At 48.7% G+C, this 19,259-nt stretch overlaps 1 protein-coding gene across 1 annotated transcript in view; it reads right to left on the bottom strand.

The window, feature by feature from the left end:
• The window catches only part of LOC122371948, a 45,642-nt gene that overhangs the window by 3,815 nt on the left and 22,568 nt on the right, over positions 1-19,259 (bottom strand). Inside the window, exons 2-4 of the mRNA XM_043348751.1 lie at positions 9,563-9,661; positions 4,455-4,619; positions 2,468-2,577 (exon numbers count right to left, since the gene is read on the bottom strand). Of these exons, the coding sequence (XP_043204686.1) occupies positions 2,468-2,577; positions 4,455-4,619; positions 9,563-9,661 (374 nt within the window). The remainder of the gene's footprint in view (positions 1-2,467; positions 2,578-4,454; positions 4,620-9,562; positions 9,662-19,259) is intronic.

Raw genomic sequence — 19,259 nt, 5'->3', positions numbered from 1 at the left:
ACTTTTATGGGTCGCAAGCTTGCATTGGAGTTTTAATTTTAGTGGAAAAATGACTTCATTTGAACGACTATAAATATGCAAAGCCAACGTGTTCCAGTGGTATTAATGGCTGTTAGACACCGTGCAACATTGCTTTAGTTGTAGCCTGTAGGTATATTCGACGTGCAGCGGTAAAAGAGAGCACCAAAAATATCATTTTGGTCAATGAACAGCATATGCTCATTTACACTCACTCTGGCTTAGACCGTCATTAGCACCTACACAAGACCGCAACTCTTAGAACGAATGGCTATGTAGTCAGGGGGCTAAAATCAGCGATCGAGGCTTTCTCATCGGAATCACCTAATTTTCAATGAGTCGTCTCATTCAGCAAAGGAAATGACCAATCCCCAGGACATGAACATTGACCTATCGATACAATTTGGGTGGAAGGGGCATTAAAAACCGTTACGGTATAACCATATAACTCGCATGCCGTATTTTAACGGAAATATGGCATGAAGTAGATAAAGAAGTTATCAATTGCTTCTGTATATCTATACCGAGATAAAAACAGCACTAAGCTATGCCGGTATGCATGAATGATGACCTTTGCCAATTTGCTAGCCGACCTCCCCGAGTCCCGGACCTGGTTCTCCTCGTCTTTAGTCTCTGCACGCACACTCCCTCATATGATGCGTCCTGGTACCACCATACGGCCCATGCAGGATGAAAATCTCCTGCTACATTAGTTTCTTCAAACTCAGACGCCAACTAGGTACCTGAGATCACAAGTGATCTGTGCAAGAAGCTGTGAAAGGTCTTCGTCACATATCAACCATGCACGTATCAGCGCATGGCTAGTCGCCTGTGGTCGAATATGAACTCGTAAATGATCTGCAGTTGTATCGGAAACTCTTACACAAGAACGGTGTGTATCTGCCCCCACTGAAGAAATGGAATAGTACATGATTGGTGGGCATGGAAAGAATCGACGCTTTCGAGTTTGTTTTCGGATTAGAAGTTGATATTTTTGGGTAGAACACCCAGATTTATCCTACCCTGTCTCATAGGTGTATTACATCGTAGCCGTGAGCGATCAGGACGGAGTTTCTTGTGGAAGCATACGGTCAAAATGCTTCGATCGTTTTTTAATTACATGATTTGAAATCCATTCGAAGCAATGATCTGTGAGATGTATCCTGAGCTCATTTGCACAAACTTTAATTGTATGGACACAAAGAGCCTGTCATGAACAGAGACGTGGCAACTGAAAGGTCACATTTTAATTTGACCTCACAGGTCATCAAAGGTCACCATTACAACTCATGACCTTCAAGAGGCAGAAGATTTCAAAAATGATTACACGCTGACCAGAATGATACCAAGAACAGGGGCAAAACATCCCGGGCCGGGATGTTTTGTTCCTGTTGTTGGTCGCCGGGATTCCCGGCGCTTTTCACCAAATGTTACAATATCGACATCGTAATGATCGCTAGTAAAGCATTTAACCGGAACCACGTGATGGAGCACATCGATCTGGATGAGGAAATGAGCGCTCAATGACCCCTCTACCCGACTTTCAAAACAAAAACTTTGCCTTTAGTGCGATTTATTATCAGCGTCAAATAGGCATATTTCTAGGTAAATACGCAAATTTCAATCTCAATTCGCGACCCCTAAATCACCTTTGATTTTAATATTTTTGGCATCATTGGAATCACAAGCCGCGAAATAATGGGAAAAACCACCCCCACCCACAAATTTCCAAAATCGGGAAAAATGGGTACCCCTACTCTAGATGTGTTATTGTGACTGTGTTAAATTTTAAATTTCTGCGGAGCGTTTGGTGAGCTGTGCTCCAAATAGTTCTGGGTAAATCCAAGCTTTACGCAGCTTTGGTGTGAAAATAAACCGTCTCGATCCTCAGCCTAAGGGATTCCGTTAAAAGCCAGTGGGATCTATCAGCCTCCCCTTACCGGAAAGCTGCGAAAACAGGAGCGACGGAAACTGAAATTAATATCGTATCTGAGAGATACGTAGCTATATCGATAGATATGATACTAATGTAAGGAGAGAGAGAGAGAGAGAGAGAGAGAGAGAGAGAGAGAGAGAGAGAGAGAGAGAGAGAGAGAGAGAGAGAGAGAGAGAGAGAGAGAGAGAGAGAGAAAGAGAGAGAGAGAGAGAGAGAGAGAGAGAGAGAGAGAGAGAGAGAGAGAGAGAGAGAGAGAGAGAGAGAGAGAGAGAGAGAGAGAGAGAGAGAGAGAGAGAGAGAGAGAGAGAGAGAGAGAGAGAGAGAAAATATGTAAAAACAAGCAGAGATTTAGACCGACAGAGCGAGACAGATAGATACAGAAACACAGAGCCAGAGACAAACGTATAAAGGAGAGACAGAGACAGAGACAGAGACATTGCGTTGTCGGATCCAAGCCGATCATCTCATGGTCATCATCATCCCGGCCGAAATCCGCCCAGCTCTCGGCCTTACCATCAGATAGAAGCTCCACGATCGCCAGACGTGGAAGCCGACGTTCTCTCCGAGTCGACGGGCGTCGAGGTCGATACCGAAGAGCACCAGCGACACGACACAGCTGACAGCTGGAACACAGGAACACGGATTGTAACACAACGCAGCTGACGGGTGGAACACAGGAACACGGATTGTAACACAACGCAGCTGACGGGTGGAACAGAAGAAAACAGATGGTAACACGACGCAACTGACGGCTGGAGCACGGCAGAGGACACAGAGGGTTACATGGGGAGCACGGGTGTGACACGACGCAGCTGACGGCTGGAACACCGGGGAGACGGCCACGGGGAGTGTGACACGGGAGAGGGGCGAGGAGTGGGACACGGACGAGTGCATATTTTGTTGGTGGGATACGGCACTGTTATTATTCTTGCATGGAGTTTACCGAACAAAAAAGCTTTCATACGTGGTTTGCATAATAAATACCCTTGCTTCCCGAAGACCCGAAGTCTATCGCGCAGGCCATGACGCTGTTCAATGGGGGGAAAAGCTTGGAACACTATATACACAGCTTGATCCGAGCGCATAGTAAAGAGTGTCCTGCCCCCCCCCACACACACACTTTACACAAAGCAGACAGCATCTGAATTTAAACGGGACTCCTCCCTTTTAGCACGCAGCGATCGTTTTTAGGAAATAAGGGCTTCTTCCTCCTTCCACCATGTCAACCAAACAACTGAAGGGTATTGTGCGAACCAATCTAGCATGTTTGAAATTAATTTACGAATTGAATAGTGGCGAGCTACAAGTTAAGTTCCTGTTAAAGCTCTTTCTACACAACTCAACGCTACTCCTCTGCCCGGCTTTTGACTTCACGATGTATTCACTCAGCCAATGTGTGAACAAGTTTGGGTGAGTTTATCGGAGTTGCCAAGTAATTTGTGTAAATTGGAGTGATAGGAGATAAATGCCACCTTTGGTTTATCAAGCTGTGTTCCCGATAGATTTGCTGCCTACGCAGCATTATGCAGAATGTCACAAAGAGTTTCATCAAAGTTTGGCAAATAGACATAGTCTAGCACAAAAGAAAATGCTGCAGCCTTCCATAAATGATGTCGTAACTCTCATCTCTGTATGCCCCGCGCAATTACACATGAGAAAATATCGGAATAAACACAGCTGTGTTGATCGAGCAAATATTTTCACCGACGTGCTTTTACCCTGCCGCCAAACTAAAGGTCAACCCAGGCTCCGAAGCCTCATGAATCATGCAGATCAGCTGTATATGTAACCGACTTCTTGCAGTCGGCTGCAGGTGCCAGACAATAGATATTGCATCACCCGGTCTAAGCCAGTCAGGGGACAGGCGTGGCTTGCCCCGGGGCAGCCTCGGGACTGTTCCATCAGGGAGCTGACGTGGCCGCGGGGCGCGGGGCACAGCGGGGGAGGTGATGGACGGCCCGTGCCCCGTCCGCCGGCCACCCGACCCGACACCGGCGCCTGACGAATGGAGTCGTTTCACGGGGTGTCACGTGCCCGGTCAGAGGGCTCAGCGGACACGCTGCGCAGTTGGGTGCCGCTTCGGACGTGCAAGAATGTCGGAAAAGGTGATGGACGCTTGATAATAAATTTGAGTGATTTTTTTTTGCGCTGCAGCGACTCATATAAAATCGGCATGAAAGACAGGCCGGTACAAAGTGAATAAATACAGCGCTTTCAGTCCTATTGGGTGCTGGAAAAATAAGACCACAAGGCCTCGACGTTCATAAAAAAGGGCCGTGAGACACTTCAAGCATAACTATGCTTCGCACAGCCTTGTCAATGCGTTAGTAGACTGTGGAGCGTGGATATTCAACAATTTTAGGTACTTTGTCACGTCCAAAAAACACCAGTCTAAAAGAGAAGCATCACTACACTTAGAATCTCGTCCAACAACCTCCCACACCTTCTCAAGCAGCCGCCCACACCTCAATCCGCGCTCGTCGTCGTCTATCTAACTCACCTCCTATACAGCTGACTGCCAGCTTGGCGACCACCGCGTGCCGGAACTTGAAGAACACCTGTCGCTTGGTGACGCGCATGGCCAGCACCATGGGCGACATGACGCACGTCAGGATCGTCACTATCACAGCTATGACGCCGCACACCCCCGCCGACGTCGTGTACTCTGAAACGGGAAAAATGGGGTGATTCAGCAGCCATTACGAACGGTCGAGGTAATTTGTGCTTACAGGCATCGATACCTAACACAAAGATGTAGACGATAACAAGGAATGACATTTCAGATGATAGTCGATGATATCAATTATTTGATTGGCTTGGACCATAAGTGGACCATGATTGGCTTGGACCATGTGTGGGCATGACTAACCTAACTATAGGAGTAAGAATACGGCATACCTGGAAATTGTCGTCAGGTAATATTTGGCTAATGTGTAGGCAATATACATAGGTACAGAGACCAATCCATTTTTGAGCCATCCGAATGGCTTCAAGGATGACCTAGTAATACATCGTACCAGTACCAGCGATTGGTCGATTTAGCCTTCCATAACAAGTACAGTAATATTGTAGATTGGTTTCTTTATTATAATTGTCAGATAAAGATGGGTTGGGAAGTTTTCGTTACTTATAAATGCAAATATTAACCCTCGCCGGACCTATTGGTTTTCTACATACGCGCCGGCCGAGGGGGGGGGGGCGGGTACGACCCCCCCCTCGCCGTTTCGCCCCTGGTGGAGCTAGCGCGTCGCGGAAAAAACGAGCGTGTGCGCCGTTACGAGACGCAGAGATTGGTACCCGATTTTAAGGTCCTAGGTCAACCGGTGACCTCTGAGGTCAGGTCAAGTGCCCCAAGGTACGGTTCAGTTTTTGGTGAATAACTTCGCAAAAAACGGCCGCAGAGCGCCGATTTTGGCAGCACCGTGTTCGTCTCGCTCAGGCGCGTCGAATGATATACTTTTTGTCCGGGTCAGGTCAACTTGGGGTGTTGACCTCAGGTCAAGGTCAGGTCAGCACCCCCAGGTCACGAAGTTGGTCGAAAGAGGTCATGTCGCATATCATTCGATTCGCCAGGTCTTCCTGAGTCCATTGGTGGCTTTCCCGACTCGCTAGCTCAATTTGATCAAGAGTTATTGACGAAAAACTAATATGACCTTGATGACGTCATAAATGACGTCACGCCAGGTCAACATTGCAAAAGTGACGCATCTAACCTTGCAAGGAGTGCATAAAATCACGATTCTGTGTGCTTGAGATAGTTGGAGATCGTTCCCGGCGCCAGAATAGCAGTTTTCATTTTTCCCCATTGACTTATAATGGTGAGGTCACGAAAATGACCTGACCTCATATGACCTTTAGGAAAAATCCGAGATATACAAGTTGTGGGACTCATAATGGATACTAGATCCTGCAAGTTTCATTTCCCTGTGACATCTCCTCTGGCAGTGAGGGCGTTGCGAAGTTGCGACATCTGAAGACCGTGCAGAGGTTCACTTATGACGTCATAGGTCAGTGACCTGACCTGACCCAAAAATGCGGTTGGTGTCAAAAGATGCGGCTTGGATCAAAGGTCAGGTATGCCAAGTTTCAGCTCTCTATCGCCAGCGTGCTCGGAGCTATCGCGAAAAAACCCTATGGGGGGGGGCGGCACCCGCCCCCCCCCTCGGCCGGCGAGGGTTAAATAAGTAATAGTCAGCTGTTCAAAGCTCGAACCACGAACCCAGACCAAGATCTTCTTCCACACCAAATGGTGTCACCCGTGTCTTCTATAAGGAGTGAAGGTTACAGCCCATGCGTCAATGCAGTCTCAGCGTCTAGCGGGACAGCCTACCAATGCAGGCAGGCGGTGACTGTCATCCGTCTGCTGAGTGTACGCAGAGGAGTCATGTATGGTCTTGTTCTAAGTAAAAAGTCTGATGTATTCGTATTGTATTCGTATTTGTATGTCATTTTTAAGAGACGTTTAATGTTCCATCTAAATGAGACCATATTCACTCAGAAACTATCTTATGCCCAATTGTCTTAGCTGTTTTAGATAATCATAAAAATTGCTGCAAGATGGACTTATTTGCTATGATACTATTTACCGCATAAGCGAACACATTAGGCTGTAACATGTAGCAATATCAGGCAGCATTACTTACATTACTGCCCTACAAGTCGCACAGCAGCGATTTGTTAGCGCAATACTTCAGCAACAATCTATCCCCCGTAACGACGCATCTTTGGATGATTACCCGAGCAGCCCGTATCGTTCGCCAGAGCTACAGGCGGGTCGGCGCTCCCGCCTGTTCTGAGCCGTCAGAGCGGAATCTTCCTCCTGGCAGCTGCGTTTGTTCACGCGCCGCGACCTCCGGTAAATGGGACGCCGGGGGAACACTGGGGCGGAGCGGAGACCGCTAGCCAGCAGAGTGGCTCGTTACTGACGAGTTGTGAGGTCACAGGTCATGCCAGCCGAGCGCACGGTGACAGCTGCAGCGTGGGTCGGCGGTCAGCGGTGCATTATGGGAGAAATGAGATCGGAGGAAGCTGATGGATGCGGATTAGCCAACCAAAATACTACGCTTTGGTGCTTGGTTGTTGGAAATCATATTTTTATGCTTTTGATGCAGGTTAAAAGCATTGCTCGACTGATGCAGAATAAGCTATTTTCAGTTTCTGAAAATACACCTAGGCATAGGCTATCCATGTCCCTTGTTCTCGGATCTGTTGATGCTAAAGAGCGGTGATTATTTTTCCCTGATCATCTGGCTCCATTACCAGCCCCAGGCAATCAATCTCTGTTGCCATTTATGCTGATAGCTAGAACTATTTCTCCTATCCAGATACAAGAATTATGGCGGTCACAAAAAAGCCGGCATCGAAAACAGAGTGGCGAGACGCGAGTCTGCCACACAGGCACTTGCTATGCAGTCGTAAATCAAATGAAGAATGTAAATCTGTAGAAAATATACTTAAATGCCACTGAATACGGTTTTACAGTTAGATTCATAAGACATACTGAAGATGGTTAGAAGGTAAGGCCATCATGAAATGAAAATATTTGAATTTTGATGGTTCGAACACAAAGCAAAAGCATAGTCATCGATGATGCGTGACTTTATGCAGTCTCAAATAATAGCCATGGTGGTGTGCATGTAATACTTTTTTCCATTAAAACGATGAGATATATTTCCATTTTATTAGTTATCTTACTAGCCCGCCCAAAAAACATCTGTCTTGACGATATTTATTTGGTTTGCTACATTTACTTATAGTTACATAAGGAGTCACTTTTTGCGATGTGTGTCACCAGACTGAGCGCTTCCAGACAGCTACTCTAAAAACAGTCATTTGTGGTCGATTACGGCGTCGCCCTGTTACTTAGTCTGAGAGTGAGATTGTGCACCGCTCGAATCACTTATCCCACATTTCGGTCAGCTCTCTCGATACACGTAGGAGCTCATCAAAAATCGTTAAGTTTTCTTCCTGGCTAGCCGCCGCGATGGGTTATCACGGAGTCTCTTAGCAATGCGCTCACGCTCGAACGCCGGCACAGAGTTCGTTCGCAGAAGTCCGCGCAGCGTCCCCACGGGCACTGAACCCACACCTTACGTCGTTCCTGACACTGCTGTGTCGGAGCAGACCTCTAACGCCGCCCCCGCCGTTCTCGGCAGCGGCCACAGCGCGAATAGGTCACGGTGGGACGTGCCTGGCGTGCCGAGCCGGGCGGCGGACAGAGGTCAGACTGGTGACGACAGGTCGCAGCTCAGAGCCGCCACTTACCGGCTGCCGTCGGCAGCAGACCGCAGCGACGGAGGCGGCGGCTGCCACTAACCGCTACTTGACCGTGACGAGCGGCCCACGACCGCTCCCAGCCGCCGGGCCGCTTCTGCGACTGAAAGGCTACTGTGCCGCTCTCGGAGCGGGCATTCGAACGAACGCATCTCAAAAGCCGAGCCGGCCACTTGGGGTCTTAGCTTACACTCAGCGACTGCTGAGGATGATAGTTATGTGTTAAAAAGTTGTCTGAAAATCGAAACTCTTTAATCTTTGGTAAATAACAAGACTTTATTACAGTTCTTTCATAATAGCGCTGCATATCCCTTAGACTGATATATGTGTAATAATGCCTGTTGTCATGCCCGGGCGGTGCCTCCGGCGATGCAGGCCCTGTCTTCCCGGCGCAATAGATCCACCAGTAGACCCCCCGGGGGCCTGCTACCGGTCTCGGAGCATCCTCAGAGATTGGACAGACTCCCCCCTGGAGGCCTGAGGGCTGATATGACGACCAGCACAGGCGATACGCACGGTGCGTTGGAACAATGTACGGATAGCGTTGGTGATATGTAGACATTATGCATGAAAAGTGTGATTATCTAGATAATGGAGTTCTCGTTGGATGCTTGAGGATACGAGATATAAATAATGCATATGCAATGATGAGAAAATTGTGGAAACTGGACGGGAAAATGTAGGAATTATCCCTAAAAACAAATGTTGAATTAAAACGTATTTTTGGTAAAATTAAGACCAATATCTGGGAAGAATGTGAGGGGTTCATGGGACTGGAAAATGACGAGTTAAGTGTTTCATGCTTGTAAGTTTCCAGCGCAAAATGTCGATCAAGGGTTAACTTTTTTGACGAGGCTACCAACCAGGGAGAGCGAAAAATAGCGTCACTTATCAACAAACAGATGCATCTTATAAACAAAATGATAACAGCACAAAATATGCACAGCAGCATTCTGGAGAGAGAGAAAGAGAGAGAGAGAGAGAGAGAGAGAGAGAGAGAGAGAGAGAGAGAGAGGGAGAGAGAGAGAGAGCGAGAGAGAGAGAGAGAGAGAGAGAGAGAGAGAGAGAGAGAGAGAGAGAGAGAGAGAGAGAGAGAGAGAGAGAGAGAGAGAGAGAGAGAGACACTAGACCACTAGCAGTTATCCTATCTCTTTCTGCGAGGGAGGTAGCATCCGTTTGGTCTAACATTTGGCGGCAGACACTAAACCTACAGCCCAGCACCTTTGCAAAGGCACTGCATATGACCAGCCCGGCCACCTAACTCCCTGTGGCACTGGCCTTTTGAACACACGAATGTCATCAGCTGCAGTCTGTCCCTGGGAACTGGCGTCTCACCTGACGGCTGCAGCCGTGACACGTGGGTTCCGCATCTGTAGTCCAGTCTGCTGTTCCGGCGACACACCGTCCAAAGGCCAAAGTGACCATTCTCCGAACCTGAAACACAAAGGACAACAAGTCAGCGGCCATTGAATGGACGAGTCTGTGAGGCCCTCTGAAGTCGGGGATATTGTCATGGCATGTCAGTGTCAGGTGTCTACTTTACAGAGGGAGAGTCGTGTAAAAACTATGGCGACATCGAGTTTGCATTTCGTGCTAATTTGTATGAGCTCCTATAAAATTGTCAAAATATTTGCCTTGTATACCGTGGTTCATCTCTCAGTAAATTCATCTTCAACAGAAGCTCTTGAATTATGATATTGATTTAAAAGCGACTTTTTCATTGTTTCATTTTCATTGGCGATATATCCTGCACTATCCTGCATATAGGACGTGTGCAATGAGAATATGTCACAGAACAAACGGCTCCTCCACCATTCTATTTGCTTTTTGTTCCGCTTCGCTGGCATTTCAAGCTAATATTACACTTCAACGAACGTCGTTGCGTGAAATTGCATTTTAACAATTCAGCCGGAACCCGAACCAGCCGTAGCTCGGTTTTTGCCGAGATTCATTGATCTGTTTGTAGTTCGCAATTGTCAGAGTGTAAAATTAACGCTGCTTAAATCCAAATCTACCTCGCCTTATTGGATCCATCGTATGCCTGCAAAACAGGGCCGTTCTAGTCAACCCTCGGGGAAACAGCCTCGTGGCCGTGCTTGAAATTACTCCCTACAGTTCGGTAAACTAAGGTTGTTTTCGTTTACGTTAGTTGCTTGGTAGGTATACTAAATAAGCAACAGTCTTATCTGTTTGCCACATGTATCTTTGTCTCAATAGAGACTCTCAACATTTGCCCGTTCCACCTCAGACACTCTTCAGTCTTCAGCTTCCATCACTTACACCACGCTACACAACATCAAAGCTGCCTTTGACAGCCTCCTCACGATCTCCAAACTGCGCTCGCCAGTCGCCACTCGGTGATGTCATTGAGCACATTTTCACCCACAGCGAACGAAACCCGACCCGGTCCCGCCGATCCCACCCTCTTTCCGACCCCGTTCAATAGCAGCGCCAGCAGCACTAGATGCTGTCGACAGCGACCACAGCAGCAGCGGAGGCGTGGGAGTGCCATCAGCTGCCGTCAGCGACAACACCGGGCGCTGCCACAGCCGCTCCCGGGCGCCGCTTTTAGCAGATTAGGGCGGAGATGTAGTGTGGCGGCGCAGCTCCGATGGACTGAAATGTGAGCCACGTAATGTGTGCCTGTTTGATGCGGGCCTGTGATGTGTGAGAGACAGATGCGAGAGGCCCGTCGATGCAAACCGCTTAGATGATTAAAGTCAGACAGAGTAAAGATGAGCTGTTGCTGTGCTGGATTACATAAAGTAGAGTGACAGTATGTTGCCCTGTTGAATGGGGAGCTTACTTTTTCGCTCACTTGGGGAGCTTTCAAGTTTTTTTTTTCGTTTCAAGCTCGATTTGGAGAATAATGTATTTGAGTTCCAACTGTCATTTGTTGCTTTGAATATTACGTTCAGAGGCAGGTAATTTCCCAGGATATTGAAGTTAGTTTTCATCATTGGTTACAAAAGCATCACTAGCCTGCCGCTGCGGATGAGTTATGTAAATTTTGCCTTCGCTGATTACCAGACGAGTCCAACTTTCGTCTCCGACGCGGCGAATCCCGCGAGTATTCAAAGGTGGGACGGCATAATAGCGTCAGCTAATTTTGTTTCGCGCTGCCAAATTACCATTCATTCCCAGAAGGTCGTCGCAGCGGCCTTTCAGAAATAGACGCCTAGCCACTGCAAGATCAGACTGATTTTGACCCACGCTTAAATATGAGTCAACTTTGTGGCGGCAACTGACAAAAGGCACGCCTAATTTGTCCTTCATGACGCACCACAGCGGATCAATCTAGCTGAGCTAGTGGCTCACCGGGCGCTGGTAGCTCGCGGGCAGCTCGGGCAGGGCGCCGGTCACCTTCCGACCCAACCAGCGCAGCATTGATCGACTCTTTAATCATGCATTTCACGTCATAGTGTCGCAGTGTCCCGGGAAGCTGGCGGCATCCGCGGCGCCGGCCGGCCGCAGGGCCGCCCCGTAAAGTGCCCATCTCGGCCCGCGCGGGTACTCAGAGAGCGGCCATGGTTCACTGCGGACGGCACTACTGGTGGAGAGCCACTCAGCTGCTCATAAAATATCATATGAATGCCAGAGTGGTGGTGAATGCGGACTAAGGGGAGTGTATCAAAACAAACTGAAATTTACGAAGGGATTCAGGATTTATAAACTCGAAGCTAATTCAAAATTGAAAAGTCGTGTCTAGCAGGTGCAGCAAAATCGCCTTACTGAAGTTAAATGATGAGATTTGGAACGGAAAATCAAGCATATTGATAGGAAGTAGAAAAAAGCAAACGAAACAAAACAGGAAAACGACCTGCGATTTGAGCGCTTTCTTTCAACACTTCTCGTGCCAGCAAGCCCCGCAGCTCGCATTAGCTCGATCGGTCCAGAACACGTTCTGCTTGCTAATGGATATCTCCTTGCGGGAATCACCCTAACGGACCCTTTTTGTCACGTACGGCACGCTGTGTCACGCATTTGTTTTTTGCTCTTACACCGGGCTGTGGTAAGTATCGTTCGCTTGCCGCCTGGAATGAATGAAAGTGCGTCGGCGGTGAAGGTTTGTTTCAAATGACATCCACCTGATACAGAGGTAATTTCCAACCAGTCCGGGTGAGGTGACGCGTTTTATTTGGTAGCTTCGTGCCGTAGTGATCGTTTCTCTTGACAACCTCGACTGAGGCATCGCGCTACATTTTCCACACCTCTCGGAAAATGGGTTAGCCCCACCTTCGCAGGGTCAGTGTTCCGCCCTTCAACGGATCGTAGGCTAGGCAGGTCTGAAGTCTTTCTGCATCGGTGATAATGGAGCCGTCTCTTTTTTGCGGTACGTAATCTGAGCCCGGGATCAAAGTCACCTCTGATCTTTTCTTCATGACTAGATGCAATTAGGAACTTGTCGATTTATAAGAAATTATATGGGACTAAAAATAATACTAGTAATAATATAGCATGTGCCATTCTACAAAATTTCACCGAGCGAGCTGCTCCAGATTGGCCCATATTAATCCCGGATCACTTTCCACGGTCATTTGTGACCGGAGCCGGTGGCCACCGAGGTCATTTCAGCGGCTGATTGAAGTCATATGAGGCTCATCAGGGGCCGTGGGCTGCCTAATGAGGACATGTCGGCCCGACTGGAGTGGGTCTGTGCCCGGTGACACTCGGGGTCACAGACGGCTCCCATGGCGCAGAGAGCGGAGATAGACGAGGTCGGTTTGCGCTACTCAATCACGATTTTATGGGAGGTTGCCAGATATTTCTATTCTAGCGTAACGGAGAGTCATTACCCGGCTATAAAATAGCAGTGAATCATCATAAGCCGGGGATATAATAAATCACGAGACAAGAGCAAATTGTGCCAGGTCCATTAGATTAGAGGATGCAGACAAAAAGCATTGTCATCTGCAGAGTGCAGGAACTAAAATACATGGCTGGCTACATTTTACCCATCTTCAATATAAACCACATGTTTTCTGTTATATTCAATTCCGTGTCTGGTATATGGCGGCACCTCCGACTCGGCCTGGCGGACCTGTCTGCCACCAATCTTCCCCCTGTACCGTGGCGCAGTATCGTACACGGTCAGCGAGCCCGGCCCACCGTTCGTCTCACACACGTCACCCTCAGACCGGAGCGGTGTCAGCGAGGCCGCCAGATGCCGGAACGGCTAGTGCGCCTTCCCTGTCACCGTGAATCGTCACCGGTCACGGGAGACGGGCCGCCAGTACAGTTTAGAGGCGACGGTGAATGTTATGTAACATGGTAGCTCAGTGTTGTGGTCATGGGCGCCAAACGCATGCGACACCACGGCTGTTTGTGGTATGTAGATGCTTTCCATTGGCCGGCCACAAGCAACCTTGATCGGTATGCCCGATCACGTGCGCCAATAAGCAGCTCTGGATCCCATTATAATCCAAGGGGAAAAGCAAATCCGCTCATTTCGCACCAGCAAACATAACTACAAATGTGCTGAAAACTACCTACTGAACCGAATGATTCAGCGATACCGTTCCTAGTTAGATGCACTGACCTGACCAGTTTTGACCTACGTTTGACCTTAGGTCAACGGACAACTTTTTGAACAAACAGATTATTAAACAGAAACGGTGACGACAGGTGGTACTTTCATTTTAAAAGAAGCCAGCCTACCACATTCACGTCTCTCCACTGCAGTTGCGCCCTGGAATAAAACCTACGGCAGCTTACCAGAGTGGTCGACATAAAACAACACTCCCATAAAGAAAACACGACACTTAGGGCTGCCAAAAAGCAGCTAAAACGTGCCTCTAAACATGTTTTATATAGCAACTAGCTATCACCTGCACCTGTCAGCACTACGCCACTGCCTGTGCAGGTGCGGGCAGTGAGAGTGAACCCCCGCTGACCTCGGGTGACCTTGAGTCCGCCCGGAGGCCGGCACGGTACACCGTCCCACTTCGCAAACACAGCGCTACGTGGCACGTGCCCCGCCCCTCACCGTCCTTCCCTGCCCCTCCCCGCCCCTCCCTGCCTCTTCCAGGGGGGGAGGTTGGGGAGAGGAGAGCAGAGGAGGTGGAGGCACTGACGAAGGCTTCAATGGAAAGGGAGTGCTTTTGGTCCGCGATGACTGACAGAGACGGTAGTGGCGTCGTTGCCACTAAGGCCATACCTCCTAAGACGGGCAAACCAAAATAGTGGCCCAAAAGAGGGATTGAAATGTGCTCAACGCCAGCACACGTAAGCACTAGCATAACTCATAAGTTATGCCATAATTAAGCGCAAGAGCACCAGCGTTGCTCACAAGTATGTGCTGACGACTGAGTGTATTACCTGTTAAGGCAAGTTTGCCAGACTGGTTCGTGTTTATTGATCTGCGATAGATATTTAAATAAAGGTGTCACATTGGATGTGCTGAGGAAAAAACCTCCGTTCACCACACGTCACTGCGCTGACGTCAAACACTGGCAGGTCTGTGTGGAGCCTCGTATAAGTCTGGACCCGCTAAGTCCAGTCACAACACACCGCCGTAATGTTAATATCCTGCTGCGGCATTGAGGCGGCTCCGGGCGCAAACAGGATTACTGAGCTCATTGTGTGGGTCCGGCCCGGGGCTGCTGCAGTCTGACTGAGGCAGAACGCACACGGCCAAAATGCTAACAGGATCCGGGCGTCGCTTCCGCAGTAGACGGCAGCTTTTTTCGGCGTGGATTGTTCGTTCCCGTCGGCTGTATTGGCCTTAGATGGGGGCGAAATTGGATTGTGAGGAGTAAAATAAAATGACAAACAAAAGGCGTGGGTCTCGGGACGGTAGTTAAAAATGTCTGACTGGTTAGAGAGCTGTCATCTTAGTAACAAGGCTAACTAGCGTGTTTCAATGTGAACTCAAACTGAGTGAAGTATAAATCCGTAAGCTAGCATAGTCACCTAAGTGCCCAAGGATAGTCAAAATACTGACCATTTGATAAATTTTCCATTTGATAAAATGGAAAAATTACCGAGTTAAATAATGCGCCGGATTCGGAGCCAATGCACTCTCTCATAGTTATCAGCGCTTTGCAGCAGCCTGCGCCTCATAAGCAGCCTCGTACCCAGAGAATGAGAACATTTCCCGCGGAGCTGATGGAAGAAGTTCCAACCAAGTGCCTGTTCAGTGTCCAAATGTCCTGCTCTTGGCACCAGTATCCTATCCGAGAGTGCACTCGTTTCACTCTGCTGATAAAAAGACATCCCGGGTTGAATTATCAAATTATATATGCTGTGAGTCTTGTAAAATAACGATTAGCAACTCTCAGAATTAAATAAACACGTAATTCTTTCATAGGCGTAACATAACAGCAAGACTTGCCGAAACTTGTCTTGCAGGCTAGCTTCTTTTCAGTCAATGCTTTTGAAAAAAGTGACACCCTTGGAGCAGAACGTTAGACCATTGCATCAACTTCAGCGTAAACATCTTAAAATATATGAATTCATCAATCATATTGCACTCATCTTCATGAGCAGTGAAATGGCTCAGGTAAAGTTAACCCTCGCCCGTAAACGGTGTTTTGCCACCTTCGCCCATGCAGGGGGCGAAATTTGACCCCCCCTGGCGTTTGAAAACGGAGCGTCGTAGAGCTTAGCGGAAAAGACCAACGGATTGCTCTCAACGAGATCTCGCGATTGGTGGTATATTTTTTGGTCGTAGGTCAACATTTGACCTACTTGTGACCGGTCAAAGGTCAAATTTTCGGAAAAATCTAACTTTTTCAGACTTCCGCGCCGATTGCGGCAAAACGGTAATAGATATCGACTTGAAACTTTCACTATCGTGATCCTTGATCAATTTGCTATCGTTTGGCGTATATTTCGATGTTATAACTCTAAAAATGATGCGTTGGGAGCATCGGAAGTCTGCAAGGTTATTTGTGCATTGGGTCACGTCAGGCGTGTGACGTCACTGACCTGACCCTGACCCAAAATGAACTACAAGAAACAGCCGACGATGCCTGAAATGGATAGCAAATTCGAATTCAGGGCATCAAAATACCCCGAAAAGGCATACAAGTGCAAGAAGTCATTACAGGTCAACCGAGGTCACTGACCTTACCTTGACCTTTAGTGACCTTCAAAATGTCAACGGACATTGTGCCAATGTCAAATCAGCCAGCTGTGATTCTAAAACAATCCATCATTGTGTCAGGTCAGTCGGCATTTATACCAATGTGAAGCAATCTCCAGTTTAGCGTAAATCTGGCCGGAGGTTGTTCCCTTTATGACGTCATAACTCCGTGACCTGACATGACCTTGACAATTTTTTTTTTACCAAAAGTTGCGCAAAGGATGCCCTAAAGGGTACTGAAAATTTGAGCAGGCTATCTGAAACGGTTCGGCGTGTAGCTAAGAAAAACCTCAGGGGGGGGGGTTGCAACAACCCCCCCCCCCCCCTACATGGGCGAGGGTTAAGACTTGAGGAGGCCGAATATTAGTTCTTATATTGGAACGGAACACGGCCATGGGTATTGGCCAAGGCACCGCGTGGCGGCTACTGTCCAACAAATAGTGCGTTGTAATAGCCTTTCAAGTGGAAAGATTTGCCAGGTAGCTGGTAGTTACGTGCATTTTCGAGCGAGCGACCGGCATGCACCATTTGTCAGTGCTGTAACGCCAGCATTGGGATTCCGATACAAATACCAGAAATGCCTTTGAATCGAGTGACACGACGTGATTTGCAACACAGTAAAGTATTTCCTGATGTTGCAGCATTTATTTGCCAATAAGCTAGTTACTTGAGCTCAATATTCAATTTGTTCCGGTTTGACCTTTTGTTACTTGTGCCAGCTAGTTGTCTTTGCCTCAGACTAAGCGCCAACAACTTTAAACAGTCGGGTGATGACCTGACCTTTAATGAAATATCGTAGCCTGTATGCATTGTACGGTCGTTCTAGCGACTATCTTTTCGCGGTAATTTAATGCAATTTACGATGCCAAGAACCGAGTAACTAACAGTTCGACGAAACTTGTTCAAATAAATGCGTAATTACTTGGCACGGGTATAAGCCACAGCCTTCCCGGGGAAACGATTATATGCAAAACGATTTCAGTAAGTGGCAGCACTTTCTTATATTTTTGGTAAGTAAATTTAGATTACTCACAGGACATCACATTTCAGAGATTCGCGAATAAAACATTGTCAGTGATCTGGTCGATAGACATGACCAGCAGTCACTTCGAAAAATGTGTGCGGATTTGCACATAGTAATTTTATTTTGGTATTCTGGACTCTGGAATTATTGCGAATTTCACGGCAGCAAACGCCAAATGGCACTCTCATCGAGGGACGCAGCCACTACATGGAAGAGGCTGTCGCGGTAACTCAGCCAAACTCAGCGAAACTCTTTGCCGCTGACAACAGTAGCTTCCACTAACTCAACGCAGCTCAAGAGTTGCTGAGTTATCGTGACAGCCATGAGAGCTGGGTCATGTACGGCGCCCTCGAATGCATTCCCCCGGGGGTGATTTTCATCAGCAGCCGGTACCTGACTCCTCGGGCCTATACGGAATACTGCACCATCTCAACACAGCCACAGATAATCCGCAAAGTCCGACTATACCTAGCTAGAAAAGAAGGTGGTGTGCAAAAATCTCGACTGATGCTTCTCATCTGATTCCGACGTAGATGAATCACTTACGCGGGATCATCAGCGCTCCAGTGCTGTCGAAGACCTAATCTGGTAAAATATGAGCAGTTGAGAGGTCATCAGGCGCTCGCGACCGTCCTCCGGCGACATGGCTCACGAGGACGTCCTTCATTAGTCATGCTCATCCTCGAGCCACGTGAGCGTCATGCAGACGGTAGGCGACCTGCTCTGGATTTATGTGCATTACATATTGCGGCCGGGCTGGGCCGACCTGGAAACGATGCAGATTACCTCTGAGACGCTCCTGGCGCGGCTCTATCGCCATGGAGACCGCCGGAGAGCGGCCATTCGGCGGCAGTTCGGTGGGCGACCCAACCCCGGTGATAGGTCGCAGTCGCAGCTGGTATAGGCAGTGGGGCGCCGGCCCCGGCCCAAACGACGCCCCAGCTTATCCCGCGGCCGTGACCGGAGGCAGAGCCGCCGCCGGTTTGGACGGGTCGCGCGGTGCAGAGGACTCAAAGGCCGCGATATGGAGCACCATGACCGTCCTGAGAGCGGATAGCGGCAGTCGAGAGCGGATACCGACCGAGAGGGGATAACAGCGGCTGAACAGGATACGGCAGTCGTCAGGCGCTGACGCCACGTCATCAGAGCGATGGCGCCACGTCATCAGCGCGATGACGGACCGGAATGGCGGCGACCGAGACTGCAGAAAAGTAAACAGGCGCACTATGCTGATGGAGTGCAGCTTTCTCGGGAGAACAATGGGGCCCGCCGCTCGTAGCCCGACAGTTGCATACCGGGGACATGGCTCGACAGCGACGAATGGGCTGTTTCGAACAAGACAACACAGGCTTAGTGGCACATCCGTCTGTGCAACTCCCAGGGTGGTGGGGCCATTTGTGCAGACTGATTTCTGAATGCGATGGCTGCTACGCCTTTTCGCATTTGCTCGGAATGCTATTCGAGCGTCAGACAACTCGATTATGCATATTTGGAGCATTCATATGAGCGCAATTTTAGATGGAACTATTCACCCGAATAAGGGCGCATACTCGTAGTTGTAGCCAATAGCAGGCATTGAATGGTACAATTTTTAAAATATATTCAAGAACCACATTGCCCAGTGCCTAGTTCAATAAAAAATACAGGTCACGTTTCGAGTATCACAGCCTGTTTGGCTGCAGTCATTTCAGCCGGTTGGAGCTGTCGGCTCGTTCCGGACTCCGGGGCGGGGCTGCGGTTACATCCGACCAAAATAGTGCGGTTCCGGCTATGTCACCGTGATGTGTCACAGTCACGCGCTCAGCTGGTTGTCTCTTCGGGACTGCTCGTGCAAACTGCTAGCGGTGAAGCTGATTGGTCAGAGCCCGTTCAACACTAAGCAAGGAACCCAAGTTCAACTCTCACGAGCGTCGTTGCTCGCA

The sequence above is a fragment of the Amphibalanus amphitrite genome, unplaced genomic scaffold (genome assembly GCF_019059575.1).
Source record: "Amphibalanus amphitrite isolate SeventyFive unplaced genomic scaffold, NRLGWU_Aamphi_draft 001296F_arrow, whole genome shotgun sequence".
In the NCBI taxonomy this organism is placed as follows: Eukaryota; Metazoa; Arthropoda; class Thecostraca; order Balanomorpha; family Balanidae; genus Amphibalanus; species Amphibalanus amphitrite.
The sequence above is the reverse complement of the archived record's forward strand: the minus strand, read 5'-3'. Positions and strand labels throughout refer to the sequence as shown.